The 16,532-nt window shown below is 40.5% G+C and overlaps 1 protein-coding gene across 2 annotated transcripts in view; it reads left to right on the forward strand.

Annotated features, from left to right (window-relative positions):
• Positions 1–10,658: 10,658 nt before the first annotated feature.
• LOC308076844 (uncharacterized protein) overlaps positions 10,659–16,532 on the forward strand; it is a 20,137-nt gene continuing 14,263 nt past the window's right edge. For both annotated transcript variants that reach the window (XM_080417354.1, XM_080417355.1), the window contains exons 1-2: positions 10,659–10,835; positions 11,890–12,207. In XM_080417354.1, coding sequence (XP_080273480.1) covers positions 10,736–10,835; positions 11,890–12,207 — 418 coding nt within the window. In that variant the 5' untranslated portion in view covers positions 10,659–10,735. The remainder of the gene's footprint in view (positions 10,836–11,889; positions 12,208–16,532) is intronic.

A 16,532-nucleotide genomic window follows, 5' to 3' on the forward strand; every position in this document is an offset into this window, starting at 1 on the left:
GTGTGTGTGTGTGTGTGTGTGTGTGTGTGCGCGCACGTGCGCGTGTGCGCGCATATGCATGTGTGTGTGTACGTGCATGCATATGAGACCGGGTTTAACTGTAAAGGGTTAAGTATATGTTTAAAATGTTCTAATCAGAGGTGGGCGATACAGGTTAGAAAGTAATCGTTAGCGGGCCATAGCTGAATGAGTAGAGAGGCTGTCTGGGGAAATGTAAAAGGTCCCAGGTTCAATTCCCAACCCTGGCAATGTGTTGACCTAAAACTACATTTACTGTCAAAATGAACACTCACCCCTTATGTGTCAGGATCCTTGTATATCATTATGTATTGTTCCTATTGTTTCCTGTTCTATTTGTACTTTTATTGTGTAGTTATGTTCCTAGTGTTCCTGTCTGCCCTAGTGTTTGCTACCTGTCTTGTCTCACCTCCCTCTGATTAGTTATGTTCTCCACCTGTGTCCTGTTGTGCCCCAGCCAATCCCTGTGTTGATTTGTCTTGTGTTCACCTGTGTCCAGTTAACCCTGTGTGTATATATAGACCCTCAGTTCATCATGTTCCTTGCTAGAATATAAATGTTGTCTTGGTGTTCTGTCCAGTCCTGTTCACCTTTATGTTCAATAAATCCATGTGCATATGACCTGCGCTGCTCCTGACTGTCTGTTCTACTTTGGGTCCTAAACTCCTGCCTTGCATCGTGACATTATGTTCCACAGACAGTGGAGTCAATACAGTAACCAATGACCACTGGCATGTATGTAAACATCTGGGGTGTGCGTGCTTGTAGCCAGTGTTGTAGAAACATCCTTTAACCCATTTAGACCGGGAAAGAATCTGTGTCATTTTTTGATTTATTTGGCTATTGAAAAATAGCAGATATACAAGCTCAGATATACAAGCATGTAGATCTACTATTTTTTTAAACTCTTGCAAATCTTTGAATATATATATATTTGAAGGCAATTTTTTTAAACTCAAATCTTTGCTTCTGGGGATTCTACAAATGTCTTCTAAATCCTACATTTTTTTTTTTAAACGTACGTTTCTATATCAGTGGTGCTCAAACTTTTTCATGTCAAGGACCCCCAAAATTATATGTATTTGGCCGCCGACCCGCATCTCAAAATATTTAGTTCCAGGGACCCCCCCAGAAGCAAATATTTGAGTTACAAATGTTCCCTTTAAAAATATATTCAAATATTTGCACAATGTTAAAAAAAAATCTAAAATCGCAGATCTACAAGCTCATTGCCGCACTATGAGCTTGTAGATCTGCTATGAATAGCCAAAGTATCCACCTGTTTCCGCGGGAATTTACTGGGGCAAGAATCTGGTGTGGGAAACATCCTGCGGACGGACAGGAAGTAGGAAGTAGCGGCTCAGTGTGTTTACATTTGCCAGCAGAACGTAGCTTCACAGGTCGCATAGCGATTCTGACTCCAAAGCTACAGCTACGTTCTGCTGGTAAATGTAAACACACTGAGCTGCTACTTCCTACTTCCGGTCCCTCCGCAGGATGTTTCCCACACATCAGGAAACTACCCGCGGAAACAGGTGGATAAAATATGGATGCGTTCCCGGTTTGATTGGGTTAAAATCCTTCTCACCTCCAAAACAACATCTACCCTGAGGCCACAATGTCCTGCACTGCCCCAGATGATAGTACCGTTTACCAGGCCTGGAGCAGATTAAAGCCAAATAAATAGTTAATTGTTTTGTTGTGTTCACACTAGTTGTCTCCGCCAGGCCGAAAGGCATGGCGAGAGAGTATGTTTTGCCCCCTGTCCGTCCGTCCGTGTGTCCGTCCCTCCGTGTGTCCGTGTGTCCGTCCGTCCTTCTGTCTGCGAGCAGCTAATCTCCAGCACCGTTTGCCCAGTCGCTGTGAAACTGCGCACACACACTCCCTGGATGCCACAGCAGAACCTCTGCCCCACATTTTTCAGATCAGCCTGCCATAGCGCCACCATGAGGCCGACTTTTGCAAAACACATTTTTGGATATTACTTCTACAGATTTGGTCCAAACAACACGCAAATCGGTACACAGTATCTCTATAGTCATGTGATCAACACGGATCTGTCCGATTTTCCATATTCCGTCCTGATTGGCTAAGATTGGCTTCCAAAGTTTGCAGGATTGGTTCGTTTTGAACAAAATGCCTCAAATCATGAACGCAGCATGCGATTTTCGTGAAATTTTCCACGTAGATTCCCACTTGGCCCAGGAAGAAATGCCACTTGAAAACGTTCACATCAGCCTCATGGTGTTGCTACAACAGGCCGATTCACGTTTTTACCTATAACTGCACCGATCTGCGTGAAACTTTGCACGCACACTCCCTAGAGGCCAAGGAAAAACCTTTTCCCTGCATTTTTCACATCTGCCTTTTAGAGCACCACCAGGAGGCTGACTTTTGTAAAACAAATGTTTTCTTCTTACTCCTTCAGATTCTGTCCAAAAAACACGCAAATCGGTACACAGTATCTCTATAGTCATGTGATCAAGATGGATGTGTCCGATATTTCATATTCCATCCTACTTGCCTAACATTGCCTTACAAAGTTTGCAGGATAGGTCCGTTTTGAACAAAATTCCTCAAATCATGAACGCAGTATGCGATTTCCGTGAAATTTTGTACGCACATTCCCACTAGGCCGGGGAAGAAATGTCCCCCTTTTCACATTGGCCTGTTGTAGCGCCACCAGCAGGTCTAATTTAGCAAACCACATTTTTGGAACAAAATCATGAATGCAGTGTCCGATTGCTGTGAAAAGCCTAAGAAGAAATGGAACCCTTTTCACATTGGCCTATTATAGCACCACCAGGAGGCCGTAATAATCTACCTGACCTGGCGGAGACTTGTGCTAAGGACTGTACACCAGTTTGTGGTCGATGACACTTTTTTTTTATCGATACAGGAAACAGAGTCTGTTTTGAACACAGCTCCACTTCCCCTTCTGTCTCATGTTATTTTTGCTACAGTAAAACCAGACGTTTGTATCATGAAATGTATCACTTGCATTTTATTAAAAAAATTACTATATGGACATTGTACTGTAATAGTAAGCGTACATCTCCTCAGTTATCATTTCAGATCACATTCCATAGAGTGCTGTAAGCATAATGTCCATGTGTACCATTGATGGATGGATCTGCTAATCCTAGCTTGATTTTATGAGTTAAACTGGATCTGCTTCGGATCTCATACAGTAGGTCCTTTAACTTTGAGACCACATGTAAAAGATTGTCATGTAGGGCTGCCGTTGTACCACTTACACATATCATATCACATTTCATTTTTTTCTTTTTTTGTGAACAAGACATAATAAAAAAGACAAAGAATAAAGGAAAAGACACGATACACAAAAACACAACAGAAAGAAGACAAAATACAAAAACAGTCCTCCCAGACCCCCCCCCCACCCCTTTCCCAGAATGGTACACAACTTAACCCTCAAGAGTCTCTTATTTTTATTTTTTCACAACAACTTTCAGACAATTATCAAATATAATAAAAAATAATGGAGAAAGAAAAATCAACTATTAGGAGATAATGATGGAAGAACGTCAAAGAAATTACCCCAGATTTTCTGATATATTGCAGGTTTTCTTCTTACATTATACAATATCTTTTCTGGTGTGCAATAAGATGAAATTTCATTTAGCCAATGTCTCTGTGAAGGCGAATTTTCAGATTTCCAATTAACTAGAATAACTTTCTTCGCGGCTGCGGCGAGCGACACCAAATATTTTTTATTTAAGTTTACATTGAGCAGATTGACGTCCCCCAGTAACCATATTCTTGGGTCATGTGGAATGTCAAATTCTACGACCTCCGAGACACTGGACAAGATGAACTTCCAATAATCATCTAAGTAATGTATGGGCAGCTCCATAACATATGAACCAGGTTACCTTCTGATATTTTACATCTTTGGCACAGAGCAGAAATATTACCATCAATCTTGTGCAGTCTGAGTGGGGTAAAGTAAGTTCTATGAAAAATGTTAAATTGCATCTGTCTATGTTTTGTAGAAATCAACACTCTCTGAGATCTCTCTAGAATGTTTTGCCAATCCACATCATCATAAGTGCATCCCAAGTCTGTCTCCCATTTATGTTTAAAAGTCATTGCATTATAAATCGGCAGATTTTTGTTTAGAATACTATAAATGGAGGATGTTAGACCTTTGGTATAGGTAACAAGTGCACTAACCATGTGATCTTCCAAAGGGGATTTATTTGGGATACTTGGAAAGTCTTTAGATTTTTCTTGAATCCAATGTCTAATGAACATTGTACTCATTCTAGCAAAGTGAATTGGGTCAGTTTGAGGAGTTAGACCCTCAGGAAGTTACATTTTGTGTGGCCATCACTGAAGCACGGGTAATGGGTAAAACCACTCAATGTTACAGGACAAGCACTAAGATTGGAGAATTGTATAATTTAATTCAGATAATAATGATCACATCTACATATCGTAGTTTTGTTTATAGAGCGGCATAATGGATATCATTTGTTATACTATTACCAGTCTTGATCCAGGTATTTTACCAGGGGGTCCTTACTAAAATGTGTTAATAGCCATCAGCATAACTTTAACACCATAAACCTATACACATTGGCTATTTGAAAATAGTGGAACGTTTATGTGCTTTCAAAAAGTCTAGAAAAAATGTGAAACAAGCCAAATAAATATATATGCACAACTTGGCGGACATTGACATGAAAAGGTTTGAGGGGTGGGGGCTGGAAGCCCAGGGAGACCTGGGCTATCCTATCCCCCTCTCCACTTCACTTCAGAGAGATTATGCTGTTGTTAGTTTGGACTCTCTCCTGTGACCAAACCGGTGTGGTTAAACCTATCATGGTCAACCGCCACCAGCATAGGACCCAGGGTCACTGAATCACTAAGCCTCTCCACCACGGCAAGGTCACAGCAAAAGGAGAGGAAGGTGGTCCTTAAAAGGACCGTTGGGGGGTGGGGGGGGCGGGGTGCAGGGTCTTGAGATCTCACATGAGGGAATAGAGTTTTGCCAGAGCAGACTCCTCCCATTCCTCCATCTCCACCTTCTCTTCCTCAATGGCCTCCCACTCTTGCAGCAGAGTCTCCTTCTCCACCTTCCGGAGAGAAAAGAAGTCAGCCTTAAGAGACTCCAATGCCTCCATCCTCTCCTCCTTCTCTTTCTGAATGGCCTCCCACTCATCCTCCTTGATCCTCCACTCCTCTTCCCTGCGCTCCTCCATCTCCACCAGGTCTGACCACAACAGTGTAACTACAGCCATAATAATGGATGAGTCGTCTTCTCTACTGCTTGGGTTCTGTTCTTTCTCTGTGACAAGAAAGAAGGAATGAACTTTTAAGGTACGGTAGACGCTTTATATACTGTTGGCTGCCCGTTGCCCATTGGCTGATGCTTTCTGCACGCGCAACATTAAACACTGGGCTTGCGTATAAATGTGTTGTGGCGACATCTCCATACGGCTGTGTTGTTTCTGTTGATAATCTGCAATGACGTCACGTGTTGTCAACGGTCAACCCCCTATGTAACAGTGGCCTATTATTTCCCCTCTTTCTTTCTTTCTTTCTTTCTTTCTCTCACACACACACACACACACACACACACACACACACACACACACACACACACACACACACACACACACACACACAGAACATGCAGTCCTGCGAGGCGCACCTTTGCAACACATGCGCCACTTAAAGACATGCACACACACACAGACTGGCCCGCACGTGTGCACACACAAACAACACACACACACACACACACACACACACACACACACACACACACACACACACACACACACACACACACACGCGCACACACACACACACACACACACACACTACAATATGAGTAAAAATTATTAAAAGTAAATAAAGTCAGTACAAATATGTAAAAGTAAATACCTTGAGTAAAAATACTTCAGAGTACTTAAATTGAGTAAAAATATTTAAAAGTACTCAAAATGAGTAAAAATACTTATAAGTTGAAAAAAAGAGTAAAAATACTTACAAGTTGATAAAAACAGTAAAAATACTTAAAAGTTGTAAAAATGAGTGAAAAATACGTTAAAGTTAATAAAGTGATTAAAAATACTTTCAAGTAAATACATTGAGTAACAATACTTACTTGGGGTGCCAGAGGTTTATTAAAATATTATATGTTGAGTGCCAGGATGTTAACAATTTTTGAACCTTTTTCAAGTAGTCACAAAATATTTTCAGTGATCACCGTCCTCACGGTGATCCCCTCATTACACACATACAGGTCTCGTACAATCGGGGATTTTTTTTAAAAAACATTCGGTAATCCGTTCCATAGTTGCAGCCAGTTGAAAATAGTTAAATTAACATTGTAAAAAAAAAAGTACACAGGAGCCGAGATACAGGTTTTTGAAGTCATAAGTTAACCAGGAAGTGGATTGGAGTCTAAATCTTCGAACAATGATATATCCTGGTGCTGTGAAGGAAAAAACGTATATATACGGTTTTGGCACCCGACGTCAGTTTTTGAAAAAACGTATATATACGGTTTTGGCACCCAATGTGTTAAGAGTACTTAAATTGAGTAAAAATACTCAGTAGTACTTCAAATGAGTAAAATACTTAAACATGGTTAAAATGAGTATAAATACTTAAAAGTCGATCGAAAAAGTACAAATACTCTTTTAGTACCGCCTCAATACCAGTCTGAATGCCAGCGACCACACATCAAATAGATTTGTACCAACTGAATGACAGCACACACTCATCAAACAGAGTAGGCACCGCTCACTCACACTGGGTGTGATTTTTTTGTAATGATTTATTTAATGACAATGCACAATGTACATATCATTATCATATTTCTTTTTTTTCTTTTTTTGTAAACAAGACATAATAAAAAGGACAAAGAATAAAGGAAAAGACACGATACACAAGAACACAACAGAAAGAAGACAAAAAATACAAAAACAGTCCTCCCAGACCCTCCCCCCACCCCTTTCCCAGAATGGTACACTACTTAACCCTCAAGAGTCTCTTATTTTTCTTTTTTCACAACAACTTTCAGACAATATCAAATATAACTAGACGCGTCACAATTCTGGGAAATTGCAAAGTGTGGTGGCACCGACGCCGGTCGTGGGTCGCGGCCGCCGGGACTCGAGGAATACAACTGGAGGAATACCGTCGGAGGCCGCGCGACGTGCGATTCGAATTCGGTGCCGATCGGATCCCGCGTTCGTGACGCGTGCCGTTTTGATTTTAGGAAATAGGCCCCTCCCACTAAAGAAACAGGCCCCTCCCACAAATGTAGCGGGGCAATTATATAGTCACGTCACTCTTTAGATCACTCGCCTTTCATTTTGAGAGGATTGATCCCCTCAAAAATCTGTTTTTTGCATCAAACGGTTACGTTGCATTTGTGGCGCCCCCTATGGATCAAAGTGGAAATGCTTTTGAAGATTCATTGAGTAAACCACCCTTGACATGTGATTCAAATTTGGGATTGACCGGACTTTTCGTTCGTGATCTTTGGCATTTTTGGTAAAACGGGCCCCTCCCACTAACTTTGGAAGCCAATTACGGACGAACGGTAAGGACTATCAAAATGCCGTTTGGATATATTTATCGCATGGGTCCATAGATCATGTGTACCGATTTGTGTGAGATTTGGACAAAATCTGTAGGAGGAGGAGCTAAAAGTGTGTTTTGAAGAAAATTCAAAATGGCGGAAAATCTATCCAGACGGAAATGGGCGTGGCCTATATGGGGAGTTGCGTCATGACCCAAGGAATCCAGGGGAAAATATATTTTTTCACTACGGTTCAAAAGTTATAGGCCAAAAGGTAAAGTGGGCTGTTATAGCGCCACCATGTGGCCAACTGGTGTAATTATTTTTATTAATAATTTGGCAATAAACTATGAACCTCCCCTCAAAGTCTTTTAACTCTAGCTCTTACGGTTTCCGATTAATTTTCCCATTAAAGTGGATGGGGACATTTAATGCACTAATAAATCAATATCAATTAAACTATGTAACCAATCTCTTAGCAAAGTACAAGCAGTCTGGTCCCGGTGAAGTTGGTCATTATGACATATGGCACGAAATTGGGAAAAATAAACTGTGGGCGAAATAGCGCGCAAGAAAAAAGTTTATCTAGTGAAATAAAGTCGGTAGAGTACGATCTGGCAACCACACTAATTATAATTGAATGACTTTTGGGAGGGCAGATGCCCATATATTAGATAAATATAAATATGTAAATCATGATTATTAATAGAAAAGCCTTAAGAGTTTTGAACGGTTAACCAATTTAAAAGCCTATCAAAGGGACAGACAGTTGAAAGTTCTCACTTTTGGGCATGATGTGCACGTGCATGAGATGAGACTACCCTTAGAAGCCGGCCTCTTCGACATAGGACCAGAGACGAGCTCATGGCTGCACGACACTGAGCTGGCCATGTGACAATACATGAAAGAAGAAGTGAAGAAAGAAAACCTGGAAAGACACTTTCGGACAAACCTCAAACCGTTTGACTAGATTTGTCCAGCTGAAGACAGACAAAGGAACTGAAATCTCAACCAGGTATATACGGTTCATGAAACTCGAACAGGATTTTGTAAATCCCATGAATAATTTATCTTGCCTTTATTGCCTTTGCTGTTCATAAGCTACTGACTTCTGTATTTGCATATAAAATGTAAAAGCAGTGATTTCCATGTCTGGTGAATGTACATCTCACCACCAGTCTTGCAAAACGGCTAGAGTAGATCTCATTCCCAAAAAGGGCAGAAAGGGCAGCAGAAGTAAATATTTAGACTTTCATGCGTAGCAGTGATCGTTGAGACTGTTGGGACCCTGAGCAGAAAATTCTGACCTAACTTGAATGAGCTTTCATGGGACACTTATTGCTCTGGGTACAGTAATTTAACTTTCCTAGTTTGCCTGATCATGAAATGTATCTCTATATGTGGGGTCTTTTTGGTTCAGCTTCTGAAATTCAGGGTCAGGCTCTGGAGCAATAGGTCTCAGTTGGCCCATTTTTCTATGTACAATGGAACATGTGGTATTGAGCTACAGTAGGAATGAGGGAAGGACAGTTTTGGTTTCTTTCATTGCATGTTAAAACACTGACTACAAAATGTGACAAGGCGTCATACAGCTCAGGTGTCACAGAAAAGAGCCACAACATGAAAACATTTCACTCAGCAAACCATCACATTATTTTTATCTGCTTATCACATGGTCGTGCCTATATATGGGCGTACATTATGCTGTTTGTTTCTGGTTATATATCTGAGTCAGAGTGACATCAGAGGTCCTGCCCACCGGTCCTCCATGCAGTAGTTATATAGCACTAGACCTACAAGTCTGAGCTGTGATGAGATGAGAATTTACCTTGTGTATAATACATTGCGATCATTAGTAATTATAGGCTATTAGCCTACCTAAGTGAGTAAAGGCAAATATTTTTTTATTTTATTTTTTATATACACACACACCACTTAACAGTAGGCTAATAAAGTACTAAAAGTACTCAAATGATCTACTTAAGTGAAAGTATCAATACTGCAATGTAGAAACACTCTGTTACAAGTAAAACTCTGGTAATCAAAATTTACTTCAGCAAAAGTACAAAAGTATTGGCATCAAAATAAAGTACCAAAAGTAAAAGTACTCATCTTGCAGAATGTCCTGTTTCACAAGTAATCATATGTCTATGTACTTAGTTACTTTACACCACTGGTATTTGGCCCCAATGCTGCTCAGACAGGCTTTTATATTTGTTATTTTCATTGTCAGTAGTAAGAAGTACAACACTACAGCCCTGGGTAAATACAGATTTATAATTGGTTTAAGGATGTACAAAAAACAACAACATGCAGCTCACTATTATCCACAAATGGATCAACTGTTGGAATTAAGGAGAGGATGTTACTCTCTGTCTTAAATTGACTAATATTACTTTTGTTACATTTGACTTCTTATTTTTTTACCATTTTGGAACCGATAAGCAGAACCGGAATCGGAATCGGACTCATAACAATCCTAATGATACCCATCCAGTCACACATCACTCAATATATTGTGAAACCTACCTTACAAAGGTTATCCAGGGACTTCAGACACACTTTACCCGGAAGCTGTCTACTGCACAGTATATGCATACCTTTTGTACATGTATCAACAAGTCCCCGTAACCGACGGTGGTGGGAAAAGTACTCAAATGTTTTCAAAATTTACTTGAGTAAAAGTACAAAGGTATTTGTATAAAAATGTACTTAAAGTACCAAAAGTAAAAGTACTAAAATGTTTGAAAATAGCCTAGGTATAAAATAGGGCTGAAGTGGTTAATGTATGTTTTATAATGTAATAATATATATCTGCAAAGTAACTCGTAACTAAAGTTTTCAAATAATTGTTGTGGAGTAAAAGTACAATATTTGCCTCTGAGATGTAGTGGAGTAGAAGTAAAAGTATTGAAAATTGGAAATACTCCAGTAAAGTAAAAGTACCTCAAAATTGTACTTAAGTACAGTACTTGAGTAAATGTACTTAGTTACTTTACACCACTGGTAACCGAGCTGCATATTTGGGAGTGTCACTCCCTCCCATCTTTAATGCGCCAGCACAGTTTCAGTTTAACCCAGTCGCCATTATGGGATGTTGTGTTGTTTAAAAGTTATTCATTTGCGATCATTAGGTAAGCTACACTCTTCTGCATGGACAAGATGGGGATCCTGATCCAACACCTGATCCTGAGTGCTCCATTGTGCTTCTGGCTGTTGGCAGCAGTTGGACTCAGGCTCAGCCTGGCATTAAGTAAGTGATGCAACTTGCCGCGGGAAGATTTTTTGCGATTGTTTATAATAACCAAAAATACGTTTTTTCTCCTTCATGTTGTTTTTGACACCTTTATATCCTATATGGTGTGGAATCACATCATCATGTATAGTTTAGGGCTGAGCCCCACTGTCTTTACTCTGTTTATAGTATAGCTAGAAACAGGTAGATTCATTGGTATTCCTGAAGAGGATAGCATTTCTTTATTATGTAACTGGGGAGAAATTGAAAATTCAGTTTTTGAATAATAAAGTATTATTTGATCTATCGTAATTGGTCTGACTGTTGGCATCCCTGCGTGGCTGCTTGCGTTTCTCGCTGCCTGTGCACTGCGATAGTTCATCTGTTTAACTTATGTTTGTGAAACTACACTCGTGCCCGTAGGGCATCGACCTACTTGGGAACGATGCAATTTGTTAACTATGAAAATAAGGAATGCATGCCTCACCCAGTTACGCAATACCTGTTATAGCCGTTGTCATAGCACCCGTTTTAACCGCCTGTCTGTCTGCAGGGACGCAGGAGTGGGGGGGGGGGGGGGGGGGGAACTCCGACATCTACACTTCATAGAGTACATTTTTGTTATTTTTTTTTAAATAAAATAACAAACCCGCACGCCCAGCGTGTAGAGTGCAAACTGACTGTGGAGAGTGGACTGACTAAGTTATCAAATGGCAGGTGTGTGGAATTTGCCAAATCAAGCCTAGGCTGGGGTTGCCATGGCAATTGGCTCATTTGGGCCACAGCCATGGCTTGCTTGTCTACAGTACCTGTCATACACACGCACGCACGCACGCACGCACGCACGCACGCACACACACACACACACACACACACACACACACACACACACACACACACACACACACACACACACACACACACACACACACACACACACACACACACACACACATAAAAACTGTCTGGGGTCTGGGGTGCACACAAAAGCCAGAGTAGACATTAAAATGACCCCAGAAGTGCTTTAAAGTGAAATACCTTTTAACTGACAGAATGTTTTTTCTCTACACAGACCAACAAGATGTGACATACATACCATTGGAAGGACGCCTTCAATTGCCTCTAGATAATAAAACATTATTATGGTCCAAACTTATCCTACGGAAAAAGACACCCGGCTCAGACCAAGAACATGTGGTGGTGGCAGAGTGGGATCGGAGCCCTAGAACAGAGGTAATCCATGAGACATATAAAGGCCGCACAGAACTGGATGAAGAAACTGGATTTGTCGTCATCAGAAATATGATGAAAGAAGACAATGGAGTTTATTTCATGGTGTTTGATCAGAACCTAGATGTACAACCCAAATTACACACAGTTGAGGTCATCAGTAAGTATATGAATTGTGTCTTGTTAATGGCCGTTTTTATTTGTTTGTTTGTTTGTTTGCTTGTTTTAATGCACATCTGTATTTTCTGATGTCATCAGAAGAGAAAATTAAATCATCACTTGTTTTACATCTGTTAAAGGAGCATTTCACCAATTTTCAACCTTATCTTCATATCATTGGTCCTCAATAATGCTCATTATAAGATGACACCATTTCTCTGTCTACTCGGTACTCACTGTCTCAGAGGTGTGGATAGCTCAGAAACCTGCCTACTAATGATATCATAGGTGGTATTATTTAAAAAAGTGAATGTTTGTAAACAAACAGGTATTTCCAGCTAAAATATCTATGGACGTTTTCACAATATAAAATGAAGTGTCCGGAACATTAGCTGCAGTATGTCTAGTTTATCAACCTGTAGAAAATTATATATTTCTAATAGTCAGTAACAATATCATTATCACAATATCACAATATCATCGCTGCCATTGTTATACCCGGAAATACATTTCTTGTTGTGGTAGACTGAGCTACAGAATGAAGCAAAACAAGACACATGGCTTTATCTTGCGTGCTGCCTTACACTTTATGCCTAAATGTTTTAGGCATTTTGAGCTTGTAGATTGGCTATTTGAACTATTTTTAAATGTTCTTCAAAATAGTAAAACACTTTTAGGCATAAGGGGTAAGACGGCGTGCAAGATAGGGCCCACAGGGCGCTATTCCAGGTTTAATTTGAACAAACCACTAATTACTGATTTAGGACTAGGCAAGAAGCGTTACCCCGCAAATTATGGTATTCTGTGGCACCCCTCTCACCCGCCAAACACCTGAGCTACCCCTTACATTATGCATAGGTGTGGTTTGGGCGTTACAATGATAAAACCAATCCATTGAAGCCATTGCCTTTAAGAGAAGACTGCGCTAGCCGTCATCCCCGATCCAATATATGCTCTAGCCTATCTCCCTGTATGCACTGTTGCCTGGTCTGATTATTATAAGCCACATTGGGCTTGTTTTCCCCCTTTTTATTTTATTTTATCCAAATACATTTTTATGTTAAAGTTGTACAATGCAGAATCACAAATAACGATTTTTAGCAACCTCTGCTGGTCACTACCGTCACTGCATACAATTTCCGTAGTCCTCGATTACCCAGAATTCCATTCGTTTTCACCGGAAGCCGGAAGCGTTTCAAAAAGCGATCTTTTGATTGTTTTATACTATCTACGGATCGTTTCTCTTAGCCAGTGGAGCATTAGTTACCATGAGCTGTGCTTTCTTTTTCTGTTCTTTTTCGATCTTCCAATCCTACATTCTCTTAAAATCAGTGTGAGGTTCCTTTTTGTTATTAGCGCGGTAGTTCCTGGCCAAACAGGAAACCGTTGCGGTAGTTCCTGGCCGACGTCGGCCACGACGTCATGACGTTGGCCAGGAACGTCATTTTCCCGGGAAAGTCCCCCCCGTCCACGTTCAATAGAAAATATATAAATAAAAGGCTTCCAGGGGTGAAATTCATGGAGTGGGTGTTGTGAAACTTTTGCCACTCACAAAAGATATACAATTTAACTTTAGTTTTGTTGAAAACGTTACCTAGTATTACTTTAATTTGTAGCCTATTGTGTTCACAATAAGCTTGTCATATTAGTCAGATCCGGAATAGTATATGAAAGCCATTTAAAATATTTATACTATTGGTACACACCGGCTGCTCCCAAATAATTAATTACATCATGTTGCTCCTACGTGGTACACAGACATACAGTAGCACATGGGTATAATAAATTGGACAGTTTTAGGAAAGGTCTATGTACTCACGTTGGCTGTTATTGTTCTATTTCCACCATTCTAATGGATTCCAGGGGTGTGTAAACATCTCTGAAGTAGCTCCATAGTTTCCTCTGAAGTGACGCAGTTAAAGTTAACTTACATCCATATTGTCCCCGTTATCTTTCATCATCCACCTTTGTTCAGTAATCCCGAACAGAGCGACACTTTAAGTTTACATCAATCATAGCCTCTCAAACCCAGACACATTGCTGCGATGCGTATGTGCGTCGCCTACCTACCCAAAATAACAGACATACAAGCTATCAACGCGCTGCGTCATGTCGTGTCGACAGCTTACAGATCTGTTATTTTGGACAGCATAAACAATGAGGCGCGCGCGCCACGGAGTAGCCTAACACTAAACCAAAAACATTACATTACGTGGTCAACAACATACTAGACATGTAACTTGCTTGGAGCTGTTAATGCAGTGGTTCTCAACCTGTGGGTCGAGACCACAATGGAGCACCCAACGCCTGGCGAGCTTGTAGATCTGCTATTTTCACAATATTTATCTGTGGAACCGAGTCAAACAAAATGGGGGGGTCCCCAGTTCAAATATGGTTATTTTGGGGGGTCGATGGCCTGAAAAGATTGAGAACCTTTAATGCAGTAGGCTAAACATGAACGTAGCGTTTACGTGGGGAATATAATATATATATAATATATATAATATATAATATAATATTCACCCGCAGCATGGGTTTAACGAGACAGCAGCCAAAATGAAAATCACACTAGATGATCCGATCATCTTATAAAAAATGTAAGTGCTTAAGATTTTAGCCCAAACCCAATGGGACCCGACCCGGCCCGTCGGCACCGTCTGGGCCGGGTCGACGTTTTTTAAAAATCTAAATAAATTCATATATTAATTAATTTGTAGCGTATTGTGTTCACAATAAGAAACTTGTCATATTAGTCAGATCCCCAAGAGTATATGAAAGCCATTTAAAATAGTTATACTCTTACACAGCTGATGCCAAATAATTAATCAACAGGGCAGCGCAGCGCAAAAGTAGAGAAGGGTCTGTCTGCAGACAAAAGTAGGTCAAATCAATCAGCTGTCTTGTCAGTTGTCACGACGGCAGCAGCAGAGAGCCCCCTTTAAAGTTTAAACCATAACATGACATATAGAATTTCACCTCAAAGTAAATGTTGGATTATTTCTTCAAATGAGAGCACAGGCAGCGGGCAGTAGAAGGTAACATTGGATGTGATTTCTCCATCGCAACTCTTTCCCATCAAACAAACCAAACTATTTTGTACTGCTTATTTTGCTTGTTAAAAGCATGATTTTATTAACACATGACAGCAATATGGAAAAAACGAAGATATCTCAATTAAAAATATATTTCATATAATAACCGAATATCATTCTTAAAATGGTTATGGGGCAGTGTATATATTTATATAGCCCTATTTGCTCCAAGCTGTTTTTTAAATAAAATATAGACTGTAGGAATAGGGTAGAATGACTTTTTACCAAGATTACCAAGATTTAATGAGAAAAATGGCTTCTTTAGAAGAATGACTGACGGGCTGGGCTGGGCCTAATTTGTCAATTATTAGTCGAGCGGGCTGAAATATTTAGGGGATATGAAAGCTCTAGTTTGAAGTGCTCATGTGGCCTTATAGTTGCTTCTTTTTGTTTTCATAGACCTGCGGTTGCTTATTTCTCGCCAAGGCTGGCAACACGGCTCATGGTCCAACGCACAAAGCCATTGCAGTGTCTGTGTGCACTTGGCGGGTGCTTTTAGAAACCGGCGGGTGGTTTTAGAAACCACTATCCACCCCTCCCCAAGCCGTACCCATGTGTGGGTTGAGAATGGCAATGTGGGGGATATAGCAACAACACGCCCACGGGCACGCCTCCACGCGCAAATAACGGCGTCGGCATAATGGGTGACGGGTAGAGCAGATGCTAGAATAACCTATTGGGGCAGGGCAGCTCCATTATCAGTATTTAACGGGTTAAGGGTAGCGTTGCGGCTGGGAAAACTGCCACAGAATAGAGCCCACAGTCTCCATACATACAGCATCTCGCCCCAAGGTTAGGCAAGAACGTGAGCAAAATATGCCAGTGTGATATAACATCACAGAAAATCCTGATATCGCTGTCAACAGTATAAACAGTAGAATAAGCTTGGAATCCCTACCGATGATGTTATTGGTAGGCAGGTCTCTGAACTGTCCATAGCCCTCCAATGAGATGCAGAATTTTGCTAATTTTGGTGCATGACACTTGCACGCAACCAAGTAAAAAAAGAATTGGCATGTAATCACAGCATCAAGGCCAGTGTTTATCTAATGGGGTATGTGTAACCCTAGGGGGATGCAGAGGCACTATGTGAGGGAAAGTCCACAAACTAAAATGTATTTTACTGTATACTGTTAATGATAAAACATTGACACATCTCATGTGAACGTCTGCTGATCTTGCAAGTAAACTTGACTAGCATTATTGAATAGAAAGTAATGTAAGTCATTTGCCA

The sequence above is a fragment of the Gymnoscopelus braueri genome (genome assembly GCF_963280865.1).
Source record: "Gymnoscopelus braueri genome assembly, chromosome: 21".
NCBI lineage: Eukaryota > Metazoa > Chordata > Actinopteri > Myctophiformes > Myctophidae > Gymnoscopelus > Gymnoscopelus braueri.